This window comes from Poecilia reticulata, chromosome 16 (assembly GCF_904066995.2).
Source record: "Poecilia reticulata chromosome 16, P_reticulata-male-v2, whole genome shotgun sequence".
Taxonomy (NCBI): Eukaryota; Metazoa; Chordata; class Actinopteri; order Cyprinodontiformes; family Poeciliidae; genus Poecilia; species Poecilia reticulata.
Window position 1 is genome coordinate 34,179,012 of NC_088845.1, and position 26,265 is coordinate 34,205,276.

Here is a 26,265-nt window from a genome sequence, read left to right on the forward strand (position 1 = left end):
CATGAGATGATTCAATAATAATACCAGCAGGTTTAGCAGGTAATGTCCAGCCTCTCAACTCTCTGGATTAATATCAGGCTACAGACCCTCAAAGCCACTTTCACAACTCTGAGCTCTAGCAGTCTAATAACACCCTTCAGTTCACATAGAGGAAATACAGACTGACTTTATTTCAGTTCTTACTTGCACTAGGGTTGAATAAATGCTATTATTTAAGCGCTGCCACATTGTTTCCTGTCTTCCTCTCTGTGCTGGGGTTCCAAACGGAAACAGCTCTTGTGTTGATCCAGGAAGAGATCAATGTGATGGAGTCACAGTGGACAACTGCAAAAACCAGCAGAGCACCGCAACTGGAGAAAACCTGGGGCAAGCTTTTCTGCAAAGATGGAAAGCATGGCAGGAAAGTTGTGAAGATGAATCCAGGAGGCTACAAAGTTGTTCTACTGCCAGAGCTTGGAAATAAACCCAATTTCTTGTTAAAATTGTTGTTTCACATGCAGTGAAACAGGGCAGGATTTGAACCAATCACTAAGCCCTCTGTACCTGGGTCACATGCTCTACCACCTGTCACCTTAAAATAAAAAAGTTTGCCGTTATGAGACAAGTTTTTTATATTATCAAAGCTTTCTTGTTTTAACGAGATATAAAAATACTCTCCTCTGACAGATTACGACGTGTTAAAAGTGCATAAAACACTTTGCTTTGACTCTCCTCACCCTGATTCCTCTAGATGAGGTAGAGGTGCTGCTATTTCACGGTTATAACCTTTCTTACTGAAAAGAGAATATATTTTGGTTTCAATGAAATATGAGTCTCATTATAACAAGTCCTTAAAATCTTGCTAAAACAAGAAAACTTTCTTGTTGTAACGTTTTTTGCATCACATAACGAGAAATTATTCCTGTTTTAACAAGATATTGCTCCTGAGTTTCTTTTTGAGCTCTTATAGTTAAACGCTTTTGTACAACATCTAAAGGCCTTGGTTTAGTTAAGGTCAGAGTTCATAGCTCAACAATAAAGAAAAAGAGAGAGGCAGAAACCACGGCTGACCCAAAACAACACAAAGGCCCGTCTCCTCCAAAACATATCTTGATGATGTGGGAAAATGTTCTGTGGACTGAGGAGATAAAAGTGGAGTTTAGTGTTTGTCCTGTTATAACAGGAACAGAGTTAACACAGAACCAGCTTCAGCCGTAGTTCTACTGTCTGCAGCTGAACCAAACAATTGCAGTAACACTGGAGGAGAATCATCCTGGTCATCAGTTCTGGCAAAGCTTGTGTTTTTCAGCATGATAATGATCTGATGCTCACCAGCAAGACAAAAAAAAATAAAAACAAAAGAAAAAAAAGAGTAGACACAGATAGAATAAACAGAGCGATGATGCTCCAGCTGTAAGGATTATTTTATTTACTGGAGAATAAATGTGCAAAGGCTGCAGCGACTCAGACGGACACTTCAGCAACATGACAGCTAAAGTTGTCATGAGGTTGAAAATGATCCACAAAGATCAAATTGAAAAACAAAAGCAAAATACTAAAATACAAGATTGATTTGTATAATTAAAGGAATTCAGGAAGGTTGTGGAGAAACTCCTCACATATGAAGCTGAAAGAACTTTGAGATTCAGAAGAGAAGAAGATGAAGAAAAGGAAATCCACAGGGATGGGATTCTACAGATGCTTTGTTGATGATTTAAACCCCATTCTAGTCAAAGTCTTTAATTATGACCTACTATGTAATAATATCCCAGTTATGTGTTTGGAGGTTTCATGTCAGTGACCTGCAGTTTGAAGAGATGAGATGCTAACCATTGTGGGTCTGGCTGGTCATGTTCAGAGTAACAACCCGACTTCTATCTTTACTCACTGTCTGCTGCCTGTCACTGATGGATGCAGCGCTCTGCCGTCTCCCATCGCCAGCCTCAGCTTCCTTTCCATTGACGCCCCCCTCCATCCCTCATGCGGACCCCAGCCAGAGCCACAGGCCTCAGCTGTGGACTGTTAGTATTCCTGCTGCCAAGCAGAGACCCCCAGGACCTCTGGAGTCACAAACACCTCACCCTCCTCATTCGGCCCCCCTCCACCCAGACCTGACTGCGTGCGTGTGTGTGCATGTGTGTGGATGTGTGGGTGTGTGTTGATGAGCTTCCACAACAGTGGGATTTTCATATTTGCTCATTTGGTATTTTGTCCATTATTTTTCTCTTCCTCATTTCCTTCACAGTAATGTTTCTGCACTAATAAGGTTTGCATTATTGATGAAGCACACACACACACACACACACAAACACACGCACACACTTGCACACCCCAATCCTCCTCCCATCTGTCTAGGCAGAGGGATAGAGGGGCGGAAGGATGCAGAAGATGGATGGGCAGAGAGAAGGAGTAAATGGGTGGAGAAATAAAAAGGGTGAGCTGGACAAAAGACATGCCTGGATGGACGGATGGATGGGCAGACAGATGGATGGACAGACTGATGGACAACGCTAAATGAGGCAGCCTTGCCAGTTTGTCCCCCCAGGAAGCCACGAAGTAGACTTGCTGTACATGAATCGAAGTCATATCCCACACACTATTATGTGGATAGGTTCAAAAACACACAGACCAGAGGCAGGGAACTGATTGACTCATACATTTACTTCAATCAAGCAACTTTAGCCATTTTTTGCATGTGCTTGTAAGAAAAACATCAAATGTGGCTGTTTGGGAGGGTTAAGAAAGAAACATCTTCTTTCTAAAAGCAACATAGCATCATGGGTTGGGTTTACAAAGCTGCATCTGAATGAAGGAACTTCTGGAACAATGTCATGGACAAACAAGAAGAAAGTAGAAATGTTTGGCCATGAAGCACAGTGCTACATTTGGAGAGAACCAAACAGCATATCAGCACAAATGCTACATGCTAACTTGTACACAGAGAAGAAGGGAGAAAATTAGCATCAACGTCAGAGCATCAGTTTGCAGTCCACTCACCGAAGTCGGCGAGTTTTAGCTCTCCAGTGTCGCTGATGAGCAGGTTCTGTGGTTTCAGGTCGCGGTGAAGGATGTACCTCTGGTGAATGTAGGACAGGCCTCTCAACAACTGGAACAGGAAGAGCTGGAGCAACAGAAAAACAAATGAACAAAGGGAAGTAAGTCGGTTCATAAAACACAACAAACAAGTCTGTTGTTTTCTCATCTTTCAGTCGTATTTCAACCCATTGGGGTGCACCTGAACCTCCACGTGACTGGAGGCTCAGGACTTTAGTCAGTGTTATCTGGAGAGATTCATTCATTCATCAGAAGCATTAGCAACTGACACAGAGGCAGGACAACAATCACTAGCTGTGTTTCTTTTAACAGAGCATAGAATCGGCGAATTGAAATTATGAAAATTAATTTGCCCAATGAAAACACACACATAAAAAAAACCTCAGGTTTTTCACTAAAAAATGAGGTGTAGCGTGGTTTTTCAACCATACCGAAATAGATGCATTTTGCAAAATTGCAATGGAAACACTTTTTTAGACTCATTCCAGTCAGGTGATCAACAGCCAAATGTTACTTCTGGTAAAACCATGAAGAAGACGACAGGAAGTAGTAGGAGGATGATGGTTTGTTTTGGGGGGTTTTTTGGACAATGCGCCGCTGGCTCTACCAGAGCTCTCACAACATCACACTTCATTAAAAGTTGTTTGTCATTCCAATGTGTTGAATTCGTAGCTCTTCTGTAAAATGGCCGACTACAATTTTCCCAAAACACCACATACGTAGACACTCCTTTGGCAGATGATGATCGCTAGTGTCATGGCTGAATATACTGTATCTCATGTAACTGTTTACATCAGTCACTGCCATTATTTTTAATGACTTAAGCTTTTTCAAATGTGATTTAAATGTCATGCCTTGTTTGATGGAAACACCACAATTGCAGAATTGTGTTTTTTCAACATTAGGAGAATAAAGACAAAGATTAAAATGGAAACGCATCAACTAACTCTTCCAGTTTACTTACTGCTGTGATTGGTCAGAGCAATGTTTTATTTCTTCATAATCACAGCCTCTACTCTATATTTACTCTGTATGTTTTACACCTTTAGGAAAAAAAAAATATAGTGAAAAGCAGAACTGTGTCAGGATGTGATAGATGTTGCTGAAAGGTTAGCAGGTTGGGTTTCTGAGATTCGTTACTGCAAAGGGAGGAAAATCGATGGATGGGAGCATGAGAGGACTGCTGACAGCATGGAGGAAACGGCTCACTGCTGGAAGACAATCTGACCTTTGAACCAGAAGAGAGATTTTGTTCATTCCTCACTGCGTCGGGACATGTCTCTGTTTGCATCAGTCGCACTGCTGCATATTGGATTTTTTAATCAACTGAGCTGCATGCAAATAAAAACTGTAGCAAATGAATTTACTGCGGTGATGTGCTGAAAGCTTCTGCTTCCTTTTGAGCTTGCTTCTAACTTTGTGCTTCGCAGAGAATTTTTATTTGATTTGCAATTCAAATCTGAGGATGAATAATATTTGTGATTTTAAACCTACAGCCATAGTTGGAAGTGAACTGTAAATATTTGTTTCCTGGTTTTGTAGATTTCCAGCTGAGTTTGTGATTAATGTGGTGTGGTATGAACAGGGGTGAAAGTAAGGGGGTACGGCAGGGTACTGCGTACCCATAAAAGATTTAGTGGGGGTACGCAGTACCTGCAAGAGAGGGAGCGGCTTTCTGCTGTAAAACATGAACGGGTTCACTGTGCAGCTGTGAGTTCACCCACTAATCAGCCGTGACTGATTCGTTTTTCAAGAACAATCTAAAACACGACTTAATCAGTTAATAAATACCTTTTTTCCCATTTCATGTTGTTTCTGAACTGTTCAGAGCAGCGGTGCAACACGTCGATTGCCGAAGGTTTTGAGTTGATCTCAGCATTAAGTGACAAACTGAACGCAGCCAGGACGCTGAGAGCAGCACGTCCTCCTCTGGCTCGCTTAAAACGTTCAACTTTATGAAAGAACAACAACAACAAAATAAATAAAACGTGTTCAAATTAATGACCCAACAACAATAATAATCTCAGTAATTATTGTTTCAACAAGGTGTTGCGCAATTCTGTGCGTTTCAGTTCCATTTCCAAAATAACGAGCAGAGCAGGAGTTAAAATGAACTAATCAGCCACCGCTGTGTTCATGAGAGGTTTATTAATGATCGCAAAATAAATATCAAGCCTGCAAACCTGATATCGTAACGGACTGAATGTTTTGTTTTTAATATCTGGTCGGCTTGTGGAGCGCAGGCAGTTGCCACGGCAACGGGTGTGCTTAAATGACAGAGAGAGAGAGAATAAAAATGTGCGAGTGGTTTTAACTTTGTTTAACTTTGCTGTGGCTCATCACATAATGCTGTAGTTTCTGAACGTTCAATAAACGACAATAAATAAATCAATAAATTTAGTCCAAGTTTAAACTTGGACTAATTACCTCGTTCTTTGTGACTATAAGTCATTTACAACAAACATCAAACATGGTAAATATGCTTCATTAAGTATTTAAACAAATGGCTTCTACCGCGATAATTATGTGAAATTAAATTAATTGTCTAATATAAAAAATAGTTTGGTGCTGTTGGGCTCAGAGTCTGAGAGGCTTTTCCTTAATCAAACACATTTTTTTTATCTCTTATTTAGTGGAAATATTGATGTTGATGATATTTTCTCCAACATAATAACCTTTTTCAACCTTTAGCTCCACTGTTGAAAATGAGGCTCTAACATTCATAAATGACATTGAAATAAAATCCAGTCCAACATCTGGTTTGAGGTGATTCCTCTGGAACCTGTTGGAGGAAAAATATCCCAACTTCAGAAGATGAGGTTTAACCTAACAGAGCTCTGTGGTTCCTCCTATCAGTATGAGAGTCAGGATGAGGAGGCGCCATGTTAGGAAGAGAAGTGGAAGCTGCAGCATCTTCAGAACAAACAGGTCATGATGCTGGGCTACTGATTATCCCTCAGTCTGGACACAGGATCAATAGAACCAGTTTAAAAGCTAAAATGAATGGCTATAAACCAGACATGGAAAACTGGGATGCCCTCCATGCCATGATGTTCAGAATTTAGGTCTCATGGCATCTCAAGGTGTCAACATTGCAGCCAGTGGGCTGAGGAAGGAAATACAGCTTTATTTTGTAGCAATTCAAGAGCTACCAGCTTTTATTGCTTCGCAAAAATTTTATCAGCACAGAAACTCCAAAGCACACAAAGCAGCTATATATATATATATATATATATATATATATATATATATATATATATATATAGAGAGAGAGAGAGAGAGAGAGAGAGAGAGAGAGAGAGAGAGAGATATGTAGCATATTGTGATAAAGTTCATTATTTTCCATAATGTAATGATACAAATTAAAGTGTCATATATTTTAGATTCATTGCACACCAACTGAAATATTTCAGGTCTTTTATTGTTTTAATACTGATGATTTTGGCATACAGCTCATGAAAACCCAAAATCTCTGTCTCAAAATATTAGCATATTATGAAAAGGTTCTCTGGACGAGCAGTTGACCTCATCATCTGAATCAATAAAGTAACTCTAAACACCTGCAAAAGATTCCTGAGGCTTTTAAAAACTCCCAGCCTGGTTCATTACTCAACCACAATCATGGGTAAGACTGCTGACCTGACTGCTGTCCAGAAGGCCATCATTGACGTCCTCAAGCAAGAGGGTAAGACACAGAAAGAAATTTCTGAACGAATAGGCCGTTCCCAGAGTGCTGTATCAAGGCACCTCAGTGGGAAGGAAAAAGGGTGGCAGAAAACGCTGCACAACGAGAAAAGGTGACCGGACCCTGAGGAAGATTGTTGAGAAGGGCCGATTCCAGACTTTGGGGGACCTGTGGAAGCAGTGGACTGAGTCTGGAGTAGAAACATCCAGAGCCACCGTGCACAGGCATGTGCAGAAAATGGGCTACAGGTGCTGCATTCCCCAGGTCAAAGGTCAAGACACTTTTGAACCAGAAACAGCATCAGAAGCGCCTGACCTGGGCTACAGAGAAGCAGCACTGGACTGTTGCTTGGGTTATGACATTTAATTTCCCTTTGGCGCCGATAAAGACATTTAAAAATTGAACTGAACATAGTAACTCGACTCAGCTTGATTTGCAACAAAAGTGACAAAATTAAAGGGGCGTAATCATAGTACATGAAGGAGTTCCTATGATGTGTTCACCAGAAACGCAGTTGCACCAGGTGTTTGCTAATTGCTGCTGCCACTAGTCTGGAGGAGCTGAGTCACAGGAAGAGGTGCACTATGAAACAGAAGCTTGTTTTTTGGTCCATGGATGGTTGCCGTGGTAGATTAAAGGATTTCTCAACAGCAGTAGCAGCACTTCAAGTATTTTTAATGAGGGAATAACATTATAACATGATGTAAAGCTCAAAAGAGTGGATTTTACATATTACATCCCCTTTAACAAACTGTTGCACCAATGAGACACATCACTCAGCTCCAGGAAGAGCATCATGGGTATTTTTCTTGTTTAAAGTCATAATGTTTTGGCAGATTGGTGTATTTCAGGTGATTTGTTTCCTGCATTTGCTAATTAAAGTTTGTTCTGACACAAAAACATACAATTAAATTGGTTATTTTACTGCAATAAAATGCCCAGAAAAATATTATCAAAATGTCTGAATTCACATCCACTGACATGCCAAACAGGAAGATTAAATTACATTTAAATTTACATTTTTAATCCTAGTTAAAGTGCTGAACTGTTTCACAACGCTCCTCAAGCCGCTTCCAGCGATCTTCAACCCAACGTGAAGCGCCAACAAAAATGCTGTTTTTAACACGTTTCCTTCATAAAGTACCTGCTGCTGTCACTCTGACGGCTTCTAGAGGTAAACAATGCCCTGAACCCAGAGTCAGAGCTTGTTTTTCTTCTTGTGCCTCTGAGATCTGGCGGCACATCACCCCGCTTCTGTAGACACGTCAGTCAACAAATAACGAGGCGTGCGCCACGCAGCTCTTCATTTTATTCCAATTCCAGCAATCCACTCTCGTCTCTCTCCTCTCACTGATACTCTAGTTGTGGCCAATTAAGCTGATTGAAGCACCGTGGAGTCCAATCAGGGACGGGGGCCTTGTCTGGCATCTGGAGCCACCGGGTCAACAGCTTACTATTTCTCCACTCGGCGGGGCAGAGACGAGCCACAGCGAGGAAAATTAGCATAGAAGTGTGTGTTTGCTCATGTATATCAAAGACCCTTGTGAAAATTCTCACCCTGTCATGGGTCGGATAAAAAGGAAAGAAAACTCTCTTTTCTTCCCCTCTCTCTTCAAACCGGGCCATGAAGGAGCGTGATTCTTTTTCTGCTGCAAACACCTGACTTCTATTTGCATTTTAATATTATAGTGATGGAGGATGAAGGGGGCTGTTTATGCAGCTTTGACTGAGTAACATGACTCTGCTCTGCCTCCAACATGAAGCAGGCTTCAAGGCAAATAACACACAAAGTCCTAATATGAGGCCTGAAGGTTGGGCTAGTGCATCTCTATAGCGTGTCTTGTTGCTGGCAACAGATTGGAGGATGAAGGAAGTAACTACAAGTGTGACGACATAAATAAACCATGGAAACACACAGGTACATCCAATATGCCAAATGAATAGCCGAGGTAGAAAACTTTTTCTATGGAGAATGAGTTTAATAAAACAACAAAGAATATTTCAAAATAAAGAATGAAGATGAAAGAATGAATAACTTCTTTGGGTAGCCATAATATAAATGATTCACACAGGGAAATAGCAGATCTGCTCTCGTATCACAGTTTTATATTTGAGTCCGGTGAGTCTGCAGGCAGCATTTGGACTCGTATAACTCAGATTAATGGATCATTTGGTCTGCTGCTTCCTGATTTTGATACAAGTAGTTGTTTTATTATGTTTTCCATTCCTGGCCATAAGTTTGAATTTCCAGTTCCAGAAAAATCATGAGTGCTCCCAGAATTACGTCTTGAAGAGTTGAGGTTTTCAAAGCAGCCCAAGCCTTAGATCCTGCCAAATTACAGTGAGTCTGTGTTTGGTGGCAGATGTGCCCGGGTAAAACAACAGAGTTAGTCTTAATGTTTTGGCTCATTAATCTAGCTCTTTGTTATTGATTGAAACAATATCCCTCAAGGATCTTCTTCTTCTTATGTTCCATGTGTGAGTTTGTTTAATCATGATGCATTATTAGTTCCTTACTGTGGGAGAAATGAGCTGTCTGATTGGAGTTAAATCATCCATTAACATAATCCATCACCTGAAGAATGACCCCACTGCACAGAAAATAATCCATCATCAGCACACTGATAAACACGCTGCCATTTCTCTAATGAATAAATACTTATTGCAGTCATACCCAGGGCAATCAGAGCTCTGTGTCAAGATAAGCATTATGAAAAAGTGGGTTGCCTCTGAGTTATCCATGTATGGAATGTAGTGGAGTGTGTGTTTTGTCTGATATTCAATGTGCAGCAAAGAATGAGGCTATGAATCAAAGTGACAGCAGTACACCGGGGTTCATAGTTAGTTGTGTACCTTCTCTAGAACAAAGTAAAGGAAAATGGAGTCAGGCAGTTCGGCAGCAGAAGTAACATGTCAGACATGAAGATGAAACATAGCAATCCAGCTTCCACATCTGGAGACAGCAGCATCAGAACAGACTGCTAGATACCTGGTAAAAGAGTGTCCAAGTCTGGGAAGCAGTAGGTACTTACACAGAGTATGTATGTCATTAGATTAAACATTTCTAAGCAGAGACTTCATGTACAGAGATTTCAAAATTGAAAATATTTCAAGTTTGGTTGCTGTTGTGGCTATCGCCTCCCGTGTGTTAGATTTGACTCTGTGAAGTGGAAATTTTTGCCTGTCTCTTGTCATTGCTCATGTATCGAGCCCATAAGGCTTCAGGAAGGTACTCCGGTTTGCAGAACATTCCCAGATCAGTTATCCACACCACTGCTCTGGTATCGGCCTGGTGGTGATTCCAACGAGTCTCTGGAGAAAATTGCAATGCACCTTTACAGACTCCAGAACAGAAAATCAGACTAACATCTAGTGAAGATCTGCCTGCACTGATTATACTGACTCTAAAATAATACAAACCAGAAATAGAAACAGGTTTACGTTTAAAGTAGGTAGTGCTCATACTAAGCTATAACCATGGCTGCAGTTTTAGTTACCAACAGTGAAACAAGAACTAAACCCATGAGATGTTGCAATAAAAAAATGTGCCTATTCAGCTGTTGTTAGCACATCCAATGAGGTAAGACTGAACTATTATTATAAGCAGGTGTGAATGTGATTGACAGCTTGTATCTATGCTTAAGATTCTGTAGTAATTATTGAGTTGCTGACAGAATGTAGTTTATTTTAATGTTTGTGTGTTTTTTGCTAGAGCTGCTGTATGCTTTGTGACTTCCATCTGGTGCTAAGCGCATATTGTCATCTGGCATAATGTAGTTTATTTTACTACTACAATTTTTCACTGTGGATTTCTTTGCTTAAATAATGCATTTGACAATTAAAAGGTGGTGCCTTTTTTTGGTCAAAACCTTTTTTTTTGGCAAAAAAAAATGTCTTAAGTTATTGTCTTAGGAAAGTGGCAATATTTGATTGTTGTTTTTCTGGATCCTGAGCTGGATCTGATAAACTCTAATGGAGTTTTCAAACAGGACAGTCCGGGAGACTAGGTTCGCTTTCACACTGGTCAAACAATCCAAATTCTTTGAGGAACCTGCTCACCCACCTGGCCTGTGGGGGCGCTGCACCAAGAACCACTGAAGGAAACAACATGAAAACCTCTGAAGAAGATATAAGCCTAAGTCCTTTCTTATAAAATGTAAAAAAAAAAATGTAAGTGGCATGAGAATTTGGCGGCTGTAGGATTTTTCTTTTGTTTTTGGCAAATGTGCCAAACAAACATTCCTCAACAATGGGCTGAGCACAAGCTAGTTAGCGGATGTTAGACACATCCATTTGTCTTGGTTGTATTTACCCAGAATGCCCTGCATTATAGGATCTGGTCAGCTTGGTCTTCAAACCCCATCAGAGTTCTTCTCTTCAACTGAACTGAGATCTAAGTTTGTAGGCTGCCAGAGGTCACTGTTTTCATTTGCATCAGATTTTCACTGCACATTCACACTTCCCCAAACAAAACCCAACTTTCTAGAGTTGACTAAATATTGCTAGTGTGAATGCTCTCTAAAAGACTGATTCATCTGACCTCAACAAGGTCCCCACACCGTTTTCTGAAAATCCAATTTTATTGTTTAGGAAGATTGTTTTTTTGCTGTTGTTTTTTTTTTTTTTGCAATTTCGGAAATAAAATGGGACAAGTAGGAAAATCCCTGAGTCTGTGCATATCAAACTAGGCCTGGATTAATAAGAATATGGATAAAAACCTTTACTTTAATCCTGGAAACAGGCCTAAAATATAATTGCCAATATTTAAGTTGCAGTAACACCAACTCACAAATATTGTTTTAATCTGAAAAAAGGCCAAAAATTATACTTTTTTTCTGTTCCTGTAAACAGAGCCAACAGGACACGCCAGATTCAAACAGTGACAGCACAGAAGTTAGCATTACAGAAACAAATGCTCACAGTTACAATCCCCCCCAGCACCGGTTCACTGAAATGAGTAAACACGATGAAATCAGTGAGATCAAATGAAGGAGTGTTAAATGGAGTGAAAGACTCGACCATCTGCCAGCAGGCACAGAAAAGAGCCTCCATCTTTTCCACTAAGCATCAGTAAAGTGTTGTCTTTAATGGGCTGAATCAGCGACAGCGTCAACCTGCTCAACCAGAGAAGCTGCCAGCAAACGGCTGTAAAGCTCCACAAAGATCCAGAGTCATTCTTGGCACATGTTTAAATGTTGAGCCGGGGCGTATCGCAGTCATCCGCTGTGTGATTCTACTCCTGCTGGAACACCTCAACTGTACTAACACAAGAAATCACTTGTTGGGTTCTGTGGAGATGTTCTAAACAGCACCATCAAACCATCACACCAAACAGTGGAATGAAAACACTGTACAGAAGGCAGAAAGGTGAATGAAAGAAGTCAAATTTGGATCAGGAACTTGGTATATTTGAGTTATCTCATCTGGAACATTTGGTTAAACTTTATATCCAAAATCAAGGCAAGAGATTGAAGCAGCACGTCTTACAATCCCTCATTACAGTTGTGGAAAACTTTTTGCTCATAAAAAGCAGCTTCGACATTTATTAGAAATGTAAAAATTCATCTTTTATGGCAGATAAAATGAATCTGCTATTATCCTGGTAAAAAAAAAATGCAACCTTTAAAGTGAGAACATTTCCTTAGCAGATTTTAATGTTAGCAAGGTTATATATATCACTGGAGGTGGAAGTATTGCCAGTGGGACAATACTGGCAATATATGTCACAGTCACAGAGTTACACAGAGAAGGATCTCCAGCTCCTGATTGCATGGCAGCCTCGCTCCTGTCAGTCTGCCCCAAAGCAGCTGAGGCTACACTGTAGCTTACCTCCATCAGTGTGTAAATGGGTGAATGACTGACTATTATGTGAAGCACTTCGGGGTCCCCTGGACTAGACAAACTGATACAGAAGTACAGGACAATTACATTTATCATTTAGCTTCCTCTTTGCACATCTTTCTGGATCAGCCAGATTTCTGGGTCCTCTCTATCTCCCTCACAGATCTGTGAACGTGGCATTGAACTTAACTGCTCCAAGTAAAGTAAAAAGTTCCTTAAAGTTAAAAATGTGTAACTTAAGTTAATTCAACATAAGTAAGTTGTCATCATTAACACAAAATAATTAATGTAAATAACTCCATAGCATGAACTGCAGTCCAAATGCACGTTTTAGAGTGCAGAGCCAGGAGACATGTCTTAGTGCTGTCAATCAACTCACCTTTACTGTCATCATTGGTGGAAATGCCAACTAGCCTTAGCATTCAAAACAGGGTCTGCTGACAGGGAGAAACTGTAGTGTAGCAGAGTGCAGGGGTGAAGGGTCAAGGAGCAACTCACACAAATGGACATGATCAACAGCAATAAGACCCTCCTCACCCCCTTCCTGACTGTGATTGGTTGTTTCTAGATATCAGTGGGAGGAGAAGGAGGAACTTTTTTTTTTCTTCAAAATTATCTTTCTAATACCATTCTGTAAGAACGTAGTGAATTTCAACAAATATGTCAATAAAATATTCTTTTCATAAAAGTTACAAACTGTAGCTTTAACATGACTTCTGCTCACCAAAGCTCAGTCTTGGAGCTTCAATCCAAAGCCAAGCTTCAGCCTATAGAGCATCCATCCACTACTCCTCCAGACTAGCAGCAGCAGCTGTTAAGCAAACACCTGGTGGAGCTGCTGAGCTTATCATACAAGCTTCAATAGTCCTAATAATAGTTGTCACAGGCATCAATTAACAGCACAGAGAATCATAGTTGTGATGATGTGGAAAGGCTAGAAGGCTCTTAAAGAAACGGAGGTCAATTTCAAGGCGTCAAATATGGCTGTGATGTCAAATTTCTTTTAAGTCTTTTAAAATATGCAGTATTTTTATAGCTGAAGAGGTTTTTAAAGCCTGATTTTGGTTACAGAACCTCCTGAAAAATCAGCCACCATGCTGACATACCTAACTGTTGCTGTGGGAAAACGTAGTGAGCCAACATGCCAGTCAGCTGCATGTCTCTGTCAGTGAGATTTCTATTCAACTTCCTTGCCATCCTCGCTGAAGAATGTATAAGAGGAATGTTGCCATGTGTTACATTCCTGTCTGCTTTACATCACAAAATGAGGTGCATGTATTTGAATAATTAGTAGTGCAGATAAAATATGCCAACAGTGTTATTTTAAAAACTAGTGTTTCTTGGGAATAAAGGTGCTAATTATGCTCCCACGATAGTAGATGAGCTATTTCTTCCATATTTGTACCCGGTGTGCTAACAATGCTGACAACTGAAGAGCTTTCAGTTTTCACTAAATTTAATTATGAGGGACAAATGCTCCCCGATTCTGGGTATGTGGGCATCACTTTACCTTTGATATATGAGGATGTCAGTGAGTCAGGCTCCTTCATCTGACTGGGCCTAATGTAATATAAAGCACTTCAGCAGCAGTCAGAGTGAGGTCATCCTGCCTGGCGTTGGATTACAGCCGTCCTGCTAACAAACTACAGTCAATGGGGCAGGAAGGGTTAATGGCGCTGTGCCGTTTCCACTGGGTTTCACCCAGGACCAACCAGTTCAGGCGCAGACCTCAGATCAGTTTGAGTGGAGCTGCAGTGACTCTCGCATGCTCTCACCACTCTGCTGATGGCCGTTAATTACAGCAGCAGGGACTGTTACGACTACGTCCCCGCATGTTAATTTGGTCAGGCAGCAGAGACACTAATAGCTTTTATGCAGCTGATTAGTAAACAACAGCACATCTGTGTGACATTAACGCTCCTCGTGGTGCTTCTGCTCAGGTTGGTGCTGGCCTGTGGCTGAACTGAACATCAGTCTGCCTCCTGTAGGCTCAGTCAGAGGCTGGAAGGGGAAGGTAAAGTGAAAGAGTTCAGTTAAAATGGGTGAAAAGGTTAAATAGGTTACATTCCATGTTTGTTGGAATATTTTCAGTGTTCTATTAAAAAGTTACCTTAGTGTTCTATCAAAATAGGAAATTCTGTGTTATTAGAGGGGGTCGTAAGTATTTGCAGATTTTAGCTAGCTGTAGGCGGCTACCACCAAGAGTACCAGATGCCTACTTTCTATATTAATATTACAGGTCAGAAAATCACACCAAATGCTAGTGACCAGGACCACTTTAGGATATAAAACCTTTGCAGAGTGCTGCCACCACCCAAACCCTGGTTATGCCCCTTCTGAAGCGATGGACAGTGGAAGCATCTATATTTGAGGCTTACCCAACACCATGCTGCACAGAACAGCAGAGAGGAAGTGATGGACTACTGCGGTGCTTCTCAATTCCGGTCCTCAGGCCCCCCTGCCCTGCATGTTTTAGGTGTTTTCCTTCTACCTCACACTTGGATTGAATCTGTGGGTGATTAACAGGTTTCTGCACCACTTGATGGTCATGCAATCATTTGAATCAGCTGTTCTGGAATAGAGGCACATCTAAAACATGCAGAGCAGGGGGGCGTGAGGACTGGAATTGAGAAGCACTGGACTACTGTAACCATCCTCATAATGATATGTGGTTCCAATTCACAACATGTCATGTCTGCATAAAGTCACGAACCCTATCAACACGTTGGAAACTCTGTGGCAGGATTCTCACTGTTAGGTAACAGAGTTGATGGGTGTGATGTGAACACCTCGCTCGACTCTCCTGCAGTAATCTCACATCATCCATGTGACTTGCACGGCTACAGGCAGCAGGAGAAACACATAGAGCTTCTGTAAATCTGTGGTGTTGAAACGTATGAGCTGCTGGATGACAGATGGAGCCTGAACTGTCACCTCCCTGCATGACAGAACATCCCAACACCCCCTCCACCACCACGTTGCCTGGTTCACCACATTATTGCTTCTTCCCACCTGTTAATTTATGTTAGCTGGGTCCTGCAGTCCTGCAAACACAAGGCAGTGACTCAGAGCGTTGCACAGTCATACAGGACAGGCTGGACAGGCTCGCAGTTTCACCAGCACAGACTGCCATCCCTGTGTTGTCTAAAGGAGGTGAAAATGAACTAATCACTCTTTAAAGATGACAAAAAAGTAACTTTCTGCTTTTGTATTTGCTGATAATGGATTCAAATGGTGGAGTGAGCTAAATCATCCTCCTGCCATAGTTTACCTGCTATATGTATGGCAGGAGTCCTACAGATTATTTAGCAAGACGTTTGTGTACTTTTCAGTGATATTCTAATTGTTATTACACACCCATATGTTGTTTGTTGCTATGGTTTCACAATTATTGTTTTTTTCTTTCTCTCCAGGTGTAGAAGTACAGGTATACTGACAGAAAAATGAATTCTTAATCTGTTGGTTCTGTGGTTTTTCTTGGTGTTTGCAGATCTTATCCATTCAGTCTGACTGAGCTTGGCTGTTTCGCAAAGACAAACAAACAAAAATTTTAGTCTGAAGATTTTCACCTTTTGAGACAAACCCCAAAAGTTGATTCTACAAAGTATTAGACATGAAAGATCTGAATGCATACACACACACCACACTTTTCAGATCTTAATTTGTGAAGGTTTGGAAAACCATTCAACATGACATTCTTAAGTCAATGTGAGCATGTCTGTTGGGACCAGCTGTTTACTTCTCTCTCAGAGACCCAACACACTGTCCCAGTGGCTACAGAACTCTGTCACAGGATCATCATCAAGATCAGCAGCACAAAACAAGAACCTCTGAACTTCCAGAACAGAGAAGCTTCCAAGAACTGATCACATGATAAAGTTTCCAACCCTCAAAATAAAGTTGTAAAATTATATAAATAATGAAAACAAATATCTGTCTTCCTGGTAGGGATTGGAGGTTGTGTTCACTAAATCCAGGTTGATCACTGACTTAGAGAAACAAACTGGATAAAAAATCCAGGCTCTAGAAGAGAAGCATTACCTTCACGTTGTCTGGGTGGAGACCACCTGGGTGTTTGTCCATGTACTGACACAGGTCTGTGTGCTGCAACATGAAGACAAGAGCAGTTATCATTTTTATTTCAATCAATTTTACAAAATGCTTTGCTTACTACAGTTGACTTGTCCTGTACTACAGTTGAATACAAAGTTCACTAAAGCAGCAGGAAATTCAGATTGATCTATATGTTATTTTAACAGCAGCAATGAATGAATTGTATTTTTTCTGTCTTTAATAGAGGCACTCAGATCATAATTTGATACCTGTTGATCTCCAAGCAAAGACACTTCATACAGTAATAATATCTGCATTTCTTCTCTTTTCAGGGGACCACAACACGGGAAGAGTGTTTGCATTTTGTCAAAGTTGACCACGTGAACCGACAGAGTCCGGACATGTTTGGCAGGCAGGCAGCGTTTTGGTACTTTGTGAGCAGATTTATGGATAGAGGAGGCAGTGGTTCGGAAATCACAGAGATATTTACAATCTCCCACTGCTGCTCACACCAAAGGAGCCTGCTGAATAATTCACATGCAGACATGCCTGTCCATCTCCCACAAAGCTATGCACCATATCTCTGTTTTCATCTTTCCCCTTTTTATTTCCATTATCTCCATCTCTCTGTAATACTCACCACTGATTTAACCTATCAGTTTTCTGGCCTCACATTACGCCCTCCTGCTGTCACTCTCCATTAGCTTTTAGAAAAATCTATAATGTGTTTTTCTACATCCTTATGAGCCGAACTTGACATTAACTTGAAGTTTTCCACCAGCAATAAATAAACCCACCTCTAGCAGTCAGTCTGCTGCATATGGGAAGGATTTACTGTTTTGAACAGAAGATAAGAGAAGATCCAACAGGATCAATAACCTATATATAACTTATATAAATCTATATAAATAGAATCTGCTGAGTTCTACTCTTAACTCACAAGCAGAACCAGATTATAAACCGCATCAGACCACTCCATTTACCTCACCCTTGCTGAAAAGCTGAGTAAGACGAAGGAGGGATCCAGATCCCTTCAGATCCTGATGAAGGCAGCTTGTGATCTTCCGCTCACAAGCCGAAGATCAAAGATTCATCTGAATAGAAATGCAGCCCTGCAATGGAGCAGCAACCTGCCCAGGGCGGACCCCGCCTCCCACCCAGTGGCTACTGAAGAGAGGCACCCCCCCCCCAACAACACACACCTTTATTACTTTAGTAAAACCTGAAGAAAATCCATGAGAGCTTTTGTTTTTAAAGGCCTGTGAACCAAGTAAGCGTTTACCAGTTAAAATATTCGCAGCTCGTGTTCCAGAGAACTGGGTATGAAAAACTAAAAGGTCTCACACAGCAAAAAATAAATATAGATACTCATCAGAACTATGGTTTCCCTGAAGTCAGACTTTTAATCTACATTTGGAGCTCTGTGGTCCACCCATCACACAGCTGGGGTCAGAGTTCAAACTTACCACATACTCAAACACCAGAGTCAGGGTTTCCTTGGTGTGGATGATGTCATGGAGGAGCACGATGTTGGCATGCTTCAGTCCTTTCAGAAGAGACGCTGCAAACAGAGAGCAGCAGAATTAGAGACACAGTTTGATGTGTTACAGTAGATGATGCAGCCAGATAAATGGCTGCTCTGTGATCATTAGCTGGAGTGTTGGAGCGCTTCAGTACCTGCAGGGATTAGGGAAGGATTACAACACGCACAGAAAACACAGGCTGGATTCAGCTTCAGAGCTTCTCATACTCACTTTTTAACACATTTATGAAGTAAGAGGTGTTTCTAATCAGCAGTGAGGAGATTCTCTGGAGGGATGATTCATTTACCAACTGGATTTATGCTTCATACAAGTAAGAGTTGAACATGGAAATGTTTATCTCAGTTCAAATATTTGTAATGTCATAAAGTTGACATAAAACCCCAGTAATCCTTCTGCCAGCACATCATTAAACTGATGAAGTTTGATGAAGATCATCTGGAGCCAAAGAGACTCGGATCATACCAGGTCTACAGTTCAGTGGGTGGGACAGAACTTTAGCAGTTATTTTTAATGTTTAGTTTTTCTTTTGCTATTTAAGTAAAATACAATGTCATTGAACATATTTGTACATTTTTCTTACTACCAGGAGTTATTACATTTCTTTGGGAGCAGCTGTTCTGTGTTTAGGTGAATGTAGATACAGTGTTCTGCTGGCAGCAACCACAAAACAGAAAACTGACAACAAAAAACAAACATTCTTTAGAAACATGGCCACCTAATTATCCACATTACCCTATTTAAATAATAAATAAAGTTTATCTTCTTTTTCCTCCAACATAAATTTGTTCCACACAAAGGATTTAGTTCAACTTTGTCCTTCAGTCCCATGACTACAGGTCTATAAAATGCACTTTCTTCAGTCATTATCTACAGACCTCAAAACTCAATGTATTTCTAGCCTAGTTTCTAGTGTATATATCTTAGTTATAAATCTTACATATAGGAGCTTGTTTTAAGTCAATAATTACTTATAAAAGTAACCTTGTTCAACTGGCAGATTATGTCACTTATAACATCTGAAAAATCTCTTGCTATAAGAGAAATTATCTGATAGTGGAATAAGTACTTTTTCATCAATATTAAGGATTTTTGAACTTACAGCAAGCTCTTGAAGAGTTACTTAGAAGTTTGTTTTCTTATTTCAAGTCTTCTAAAATATTTGCGCTAGAATCTAGACTAAATACCTGTTAGGTTTTGCATTTCTGCAGTGCAAACTAATGAAAAGCAACAATGAAATTTGTTACAGTTGCAAAAAAACGTAATATCCCTCAAACTTGTGTGGACAAAGGCAGACAAGGGAAAATTATAACATCATATTTAATTGTGCTGCTTTGATTCTATTTCTGTTTGCTGATTTAATGAGAAGCAAGAGAAGGATTTGTGTTTTTTTGTCTCTATAGTCTTACCTTAACTGGTCTGAGATCAGTGATTACTAATCTCTGATCATCTATTTGAACTGGCAAAGGACCAATGAAATAAGAAGTTTTCACTTGTTTCCTTGTTTACAAAAGCTCTACTGTATTGACTGAACATCAGCAAAGGTTTTGAAGCTTCAATTACTGAGATACAGTTCAGTCAAGGAGCAGTAAAAGGAATCTGTTTTATTTGGACCACATATTAGAGCAACATAAGCTTGGTTTATATTCACAGGACTAAGTGGGTTTTCAGACGGTTACCAATGGGATTAATGTTTAAGTTCTGTTTCAAAGGCACAGGGAGGCTTTGATGGACAGATCGTTGGAAAGTTGCCTGGTGCCAGAGCCTCATCAATGCATTCATCCTGGAGGAGAAGCTAAAGGTTGTTCAAAATAATAGAAGCAGATCAAAGACAGAACTACGTGTGGATCTGCAGCCTGATACCTCCAGGATCCTGTCACCAGCTTGTGGAGACGTGCACAGCCTCCCTGGATACATGGACACACATGCACACACACACACACACACACGCACGCACACACGCACACACACACACACACACACACACACACATGGATGGAGTAGTTTACAGAGGGGTAATGCTGGTCACATATCTGCGCTGTGCGCTTCTTACTCAGAAAGTGCTGAATTAGTCCAATTTCAAAGCACCCATCTGATCTGTTCTCAGGGAGAGTTGAGCCTCTGTATGACAGAAGCGTCTTCTCATCTCAGGTTCATTTCCATATGAGCGCGTCGTGTGGAGCAGAGGCTTTTACTTTCAGCAAAGTCAGGAAAGTCAGGAACTTCTGGGGTGTTTTTTTTTTTTTTTACAGAACCTAATTACTGAGTACCTTCTGAACTAATCAGACTTTTTCTAGTGTGCATATCCAGTGTGAGGGCTAAAACTGACCGCTTACATGGACTTCACCGGCTGATGCTGAGAGGCCCCTCCTCCAGCAGAACATCCACTGCTGCGGTAGAGTTCAGAATGTGAATTAAACAGAAGCTTCAAAGCAGTTATTGGCTTTAAAACCAAACACTGCCACTCTGAAACGTGTGTGAGTATGTAACTGGAGCAGGCTGGAAATAAAGATGACACTCAGCCCATACATGTGACACGCGAAGACATATTTGTTACTAGAATAAAAAATAACCTAGTTAAATCTACTGTACTGAACTTTACTGTGCTGTACTGTGGCATCTTAAAAATGTACAAACCCAAATCATAGGAGTTAAAAAGGAGACTTCATGACGCAGAGCAGTACCAAAGAGCAAGAAGAGAAAGACGAAGTTCAAATGATCTTTTCTATTGATCAAAACGGGTAATGATCATATCCATCCCTGACCTCCTGCCTGGTCAACTGTTTCCTTTGCCTCCAAATCTGAGCCATTTGATTTGAGTATCGGCATATTGCATATTTGCTCATGTGATTCAAAACTAGCAAGGTAAAAGTGGTTAAAAATACTTGCAACTACTGAAACATATGCCAAATTAACTTGGATGAGTTTAGCTTTATCTTTTTGTGATGCATCGCTGTCTCCCTCCCTTGGTGACCCATCTGTTCTGAGTGCTGTTTATTGGCCATGTTGTGATTTGTTGCTGTAGTTGCTGCTGTTGTGGTTGGCCTTCTTGTTAGAGCATAGCAATCATATTAAAAATATAGCACATAAAAATAAATACTTTAAACGATTATAACTACAAATAAACATTATGAAATTACATAATTAAAATTTAATAATGTAAATACTTTGCTTGGATCAAATCAGTTCTATTATAGACGCACATGATGTGGATGAATCAGTGAATAAGGCTGTGTGACTCAAATGAAGAGATTTATTTTGGTGCAGCATTTTTGGTAAAAAAAAAAAACATCAGGAAAGATGAAAAATTATATTTACATGAAATTTACTGTAATCCAGAGCGGGATCACCGTGCATGTTTGGTTCCTACTGCACAGAGTGGGTCTCCCCTCTGCTCTGCTGCAGTCAGAAAGACAGCCTTGGTGTGTGTGAGGGGTTCTGCAGCTCAGAATACATTGCTGCTGCAGTATTACCAGGGCTTTCCCTTTTTAACCCCAGCCTTCAATAATCCTCAGAAAGTTACTAGATTTGTCTGTAGTTGCTTTTTTTTTAAAAAAAAGAAAAGAAACTCATTGGAGGTGTCAGAAAAGTTGCTAAATACAACTATGAAAACCTTAAACTATAAACTACAGCACAATTCCAGTTTTAACTCGTACAGTAGTGTATTTAAAATCATCAAATACTATTCTAATTTTACTTTCTATGCTGTTGAGAATGAAAATCCAAACACTTCAATTAAACATTACCGTGTCATTAAAGACTGTAAACGAGTCAACTTTAATTTTTTCAGACTTTGTTACCAGCTGTGGCCCTGAAGAGGGCTGGAGGAACATTTCCCTTACCCTCCTATGAGCAGGAAGATTCTGATTTTTTTTCCACTTACCCTCCCTTATGGCTGTGAAGGGTGTTCCTTCCTCCTCCTGCAGACGGATCACTTTCAGAGCCACCAGCTTCCCGTTCACCCTGTTGACAGCACAAAGAACAAAGTGCCATAATCTGCTGGATTTTCTTCATTATGTAGACAAACGAGACATTTCAAAGTCAACAATGCCTAAGAACAGAGAGAGGAGAGTTAAGTCAATAGAAAGTAATTTAGCAGCACTGGAGTGAGACTTGGGTACAAGGGCGCAGCACTACAGCTGAATGAAGCTCACCAATCAAAAGAGACACGAAATAACATCATCAGGAAGAAGATTAGAGGCTGCAGAGGTTTGTGCGTTTACAGCACCAGAACTTTTCATTTCTCGCAATTTAATTAGAAAAACCTAGGAGAAAAGCACTGAACCATTAAGAGAGGGGAAAATATTGTCCATTCTCTGGTAATTAAAATACAGGAATCTGCACTATGTGTGGGATTTTACATTAAAACCAGGTTCTGCGACTGTGATCAGCTTTTCATCGACTTTTGATTCAGTTACAGCAGCGGCATGCAAAATTAAACACATCATTGAATGCATGCCCAGATGAAAAAAAAGTATACTTTAGTATACTTCAAACATACTTAAATTTGTGAAAGTACACTTTAAGTATACTAAATATGAAGTGTACTACCTATAAGTATATCTGAAGTATACTAAAAATACACTTGTACCAATTTCGAAATTAGTACTTTAAACTCACTTAAACATAATTGTACCAAAATACACTTTTAATATATTAAATAAAAGTATACTTTAAGTGAACAAAATATGAATGAATATGTATGAATTTTTAAGTACCTTAATAATCTTTTACTATTTATTAAAATTGCATACAATAAAAAAAGGATAATCATGATGTTATTTTTAAGAAAGTATCCAATCAATTTTCAGATGTGTGATTTAAAACCTTATAATCAACGGCATTAGCTCCAGTTCACACTCCAGACCAGATGGTGGGGGTATTGCACATTTTCATTTATTTAAAAAAGCCACAAAGAGAAAAAAAAACTTGAAGCAGGGAAGATAACAGACATTGTTCAAATTTGCCGTTTTTACTCGCATATTGCCTTAAAAGTAGAGAGGGCCTTGACAATAGTTACTAATTTTGGTAAATTCAAGCTGGTGACGTCCTAGTCCGAGTTAGACGACAACACAACAGGACAACAACCGAGGGAAATGAAATGTGTGTCACAAAAGGAGCCCGGCGGGACGAAGGCTGCTAAGTGTTGCTAGCTGGTGGTAAGTTTGCTTATTAATTATCTTCATTTAATTATAAACAGTGCAGTAAAGATATATAACTTACGTTGGTTTCATAAATAATTGTTTTATCAATTTTATTGTGACTTCTATGATTATTGCAATAGGAATCATTCAGCTTCATGTTATAACTGCATGGAGGCTGTTTGTTGCGACTTATACTTTAATTCATGAACTTAACCTGGTTTTAATTAAACTCCATAAGACAGAGAGACTTTGATATTGTGAGGTGGTTGTTGTTCTAACTCGTTCATCAATGATTTTATCTTCAACATATGTTTGCAGTCTAACTAAGCAAATGAAGATGAAAGAAGAAGCCAGAGAAATCAGGTGTTAGAAAACCTAAAGACTTTTCTGTCTCAGAAGAAGCTCTGACTCTATCAGATCACCAACCAGCTCTAAGGATGAACCTCCACATTGTCTTCATGATGTAAGTTTGTTTTTTCAATGAGGAGCTAGCTACATTTTCAACATCAAAAACTGCTGTGTTACCAACACTAAGTGCTTAATAAACATGATTTTGATTTAAAGGTAACTGGAAAGATTTTTTCTCCTTGTTAATCTAACATTTATCTTTTTTTTTATTTGTTGTTGGCTTTCAGGGCCCTGTGATGGACTGGTGACCTGTCCAGGGTGAACCCTGCCTCTCATCTGATGGCTGCTGGAGATGGGCACCACCAGCCCCCCTCACCACCCTGCAAGGATCAGTGTGTTCAGATCATGGATGGAAAGATTTTAAGGTAGTTTGTCTCCTTAAGTCCACACTTAAAACAGCTTCATAGTTAATGCCAACATCAACTGATTCTATGACATTGTTGACTATGTTTTTCTACTTCTAACATAAACAGGCAAAGAAAACACCCAGAAATGTTTTCCCACCCCAGGCATCCGGTCCCAATCATCATCAGTTCTTATGATGTCACATACATGGCGAGTCCACAACGTCTTAAGTAAGTATTATTTTTTATTAGCCTTTTTTCTGTTCTCTTTAAATACAAATACTTTCTCTGTTTAATTGCTCCATTGTTCTTTTTTGTAGGTTCCTCTAAAGTGCAGTGAACGGGAATGTTCTGTTGTTGATCCTCACTGTCATGTTTTATTGTCACATTTAAATTTTTATGTTCATGTGTTCACTTTTGATGTGTAAACTGATCATTTATGTAAAGTTCATAAAGTTGTGAGAAAATTGGACAATTTTAAAATGTTGGTAATAAAACAAAATATTTGAATTATCTTGGGCATCTTGTGTAATTAATCTTCCATTGTAATTGTAGCCTAAAACAATGTAAGTACTGTAGTGGAGTTATAGTTACAAAATAGGTACGTAGGAATAAAGACTTTCACGAATAATTAAAATTGTAGTTTATTATCAATAGAAGGAAATCAAAAATAAAAATTAAGTAATTTAAATACATTACTAATATATTAATAGTATATTTAAAATATATTTGAAGTATATTAAATATATATTTTTAATTCTGAGACAATTATTACACTCAAAATATAATAATAAAGCTCTGAAATATATTTAAAAAGTATACTTTAAGTACACTTGAAGTTGTTCCAAAAAAGTATAGTATACTAAAATATACTATTAGTTGTAATTTAATACTATTTAAATACTATGAAAGTATACTAAGCACAAAATTAGTTGTTCCAAAATAGTACAGTTTAAGTACATCGATTAAAGTATATTAAAGTATGTTAAAATTTAGTATACTAAAGTATACTTTTTTTTCACCTGGGTGGGTGAAGGAAAACCAGGAGAAACATGAGATCAGTGCTTACTTGCTCTTTCCCTTGTAAACTGTTGCATATGAGCCCTCGCCCAGCTTCTCCAGCTTCTCATAAGAGTCTGCCTTTCCAAACTTGGGGCTTGTGGGCTGAGTGAAAAAAGGAGAGACAGAAAATATTATTTAAATGGATCAATTCAGGAAAGAAGAGTAGAAACACCTCTGGGATAAAAAATAAAAAAAAGACATCGCAAGAGTTATTAAAATCCAAAGGTTCCACACTGCATCAGCAGGAAGGCGTCACTGGGAGGAGAAGTCTACTTAGCAAACTTTCTGAGAAGAGCCTTTTTTAAAGTTCCATTGAGCCTGTAACTTTCAGACACTTTTCACTGACAGCTGCTGAGAACTGCAGCTGTACGGCAGTAAGAACTTGAGATGAACAGCTTGAAATCTATCTGGTAAAAATCAGACCAGCAGAATCTAAACATTAACACATTACTCACTGAAACCAGTTAATCACCAGATGATCTTCCAGAAGAAATGGTCTGACTTATGCATGAAGATCTACGGAACCCCCTAGTGGATATGGGTGGCAATTTTTATTTCTTTTATTTGTTTTATTTATTGCATAAATATTAGTGTGCTCTTGCAATAAATCACATTTCAGCAACACAGCAGTTCAAAGTGCTTTACATCATGAAAATATATAAACACATTACATAACCTCCTACCTACCAGAAAAAGAAATATTGTCCAATCACCATTTTTTTTATTCCACAATCTTTGTAAGGTAATTAGAATACTGAAAACATTTTTTGGGAAAAAAAAGGTTTTAATTTTGAAATATGTGTACAGTGGACATCGGAACACCATACATTTGAAATTGAACCTTGATGGCAACCAGTTTGTCCCAAAAAAATATCCAAACATCAACATAAGAATGAATTTCACATTGACAAAACTGTCAATGTGAAATTCACATTGACACATTTTTTTTTTTGCTTTCCTGTAAATAATTGCTATGATACTTCAAAAAGCAATTCCCCTTCTTGGAAACACAAAGGAACACTTTGTGCACATCACATATGTTTTGCTTGTGCAGCCAGATCTGTGACTCCTTGACGCAATTGTTTGGTCCACCATCTTTTTAAGATGGATGGCACCATAGTGTCTCAGAGCTGCATTTGGCTGTGGTTTCCACT

The 26,265-nt window shown here is 39.4% G+C and overlaps 1 protein-coding gene and 1 long non-coding RNA gene across 5 annotated transcripts in view; one reads left to right on the forward strand and one right to left on the reverse strand.

Annotated features, from left to right (window-relative positions):
- cdk14 (cyclin dependent kinase 14) overlaps window positions 1-26,265 on the reverse strand; it is a 173,594-nt gene that overhangs the window by 89,149 nt on the left and 58,180 nt on the right. For all 4 annotated transcript variants that reach the window (XM_008411053.3, XM_008411054.3, XM_008411056.3 and 1 more), the window contains 5 exons: window positions 25,119-25,213; window positions 22,037-22,116; window positions 18,079-18,173; window positions 16,601-16,663; window positions 2,977-3,100 (listed from right to left, as the gene is read on the reverse strand). In XM_008411053.3, the coding sequence (XP_008409275.1) occupies window positions 2,977-3,100; window positions 16,601-16,663; window positions 18,079-18,173; window positions 22,037-22,116; window positions 25,119-25,213 (457 nt within the window). The remainder of the gene's footprint in view (window positions 1-2,976; window positions 3,101-16,600; window positions 16,664-18,078; window positions 18,174-22,036; window positions 22,117-25,118; window positions 25,214-26,265) is intronic.
- On the forward strand, window positions 23,066-24,624 carry LOC145547726 (uncharacterized). Its single transcript, XR_014084024.1, has 4 exons — window positions 23,066-23,312; window positions 23,616-23,760; window positions 23,933-24,070; window positions 24,179-24,624. It is a non-coding gene; the product is annotated as an uncharacterized LOC145547726 (long non-coding RNA).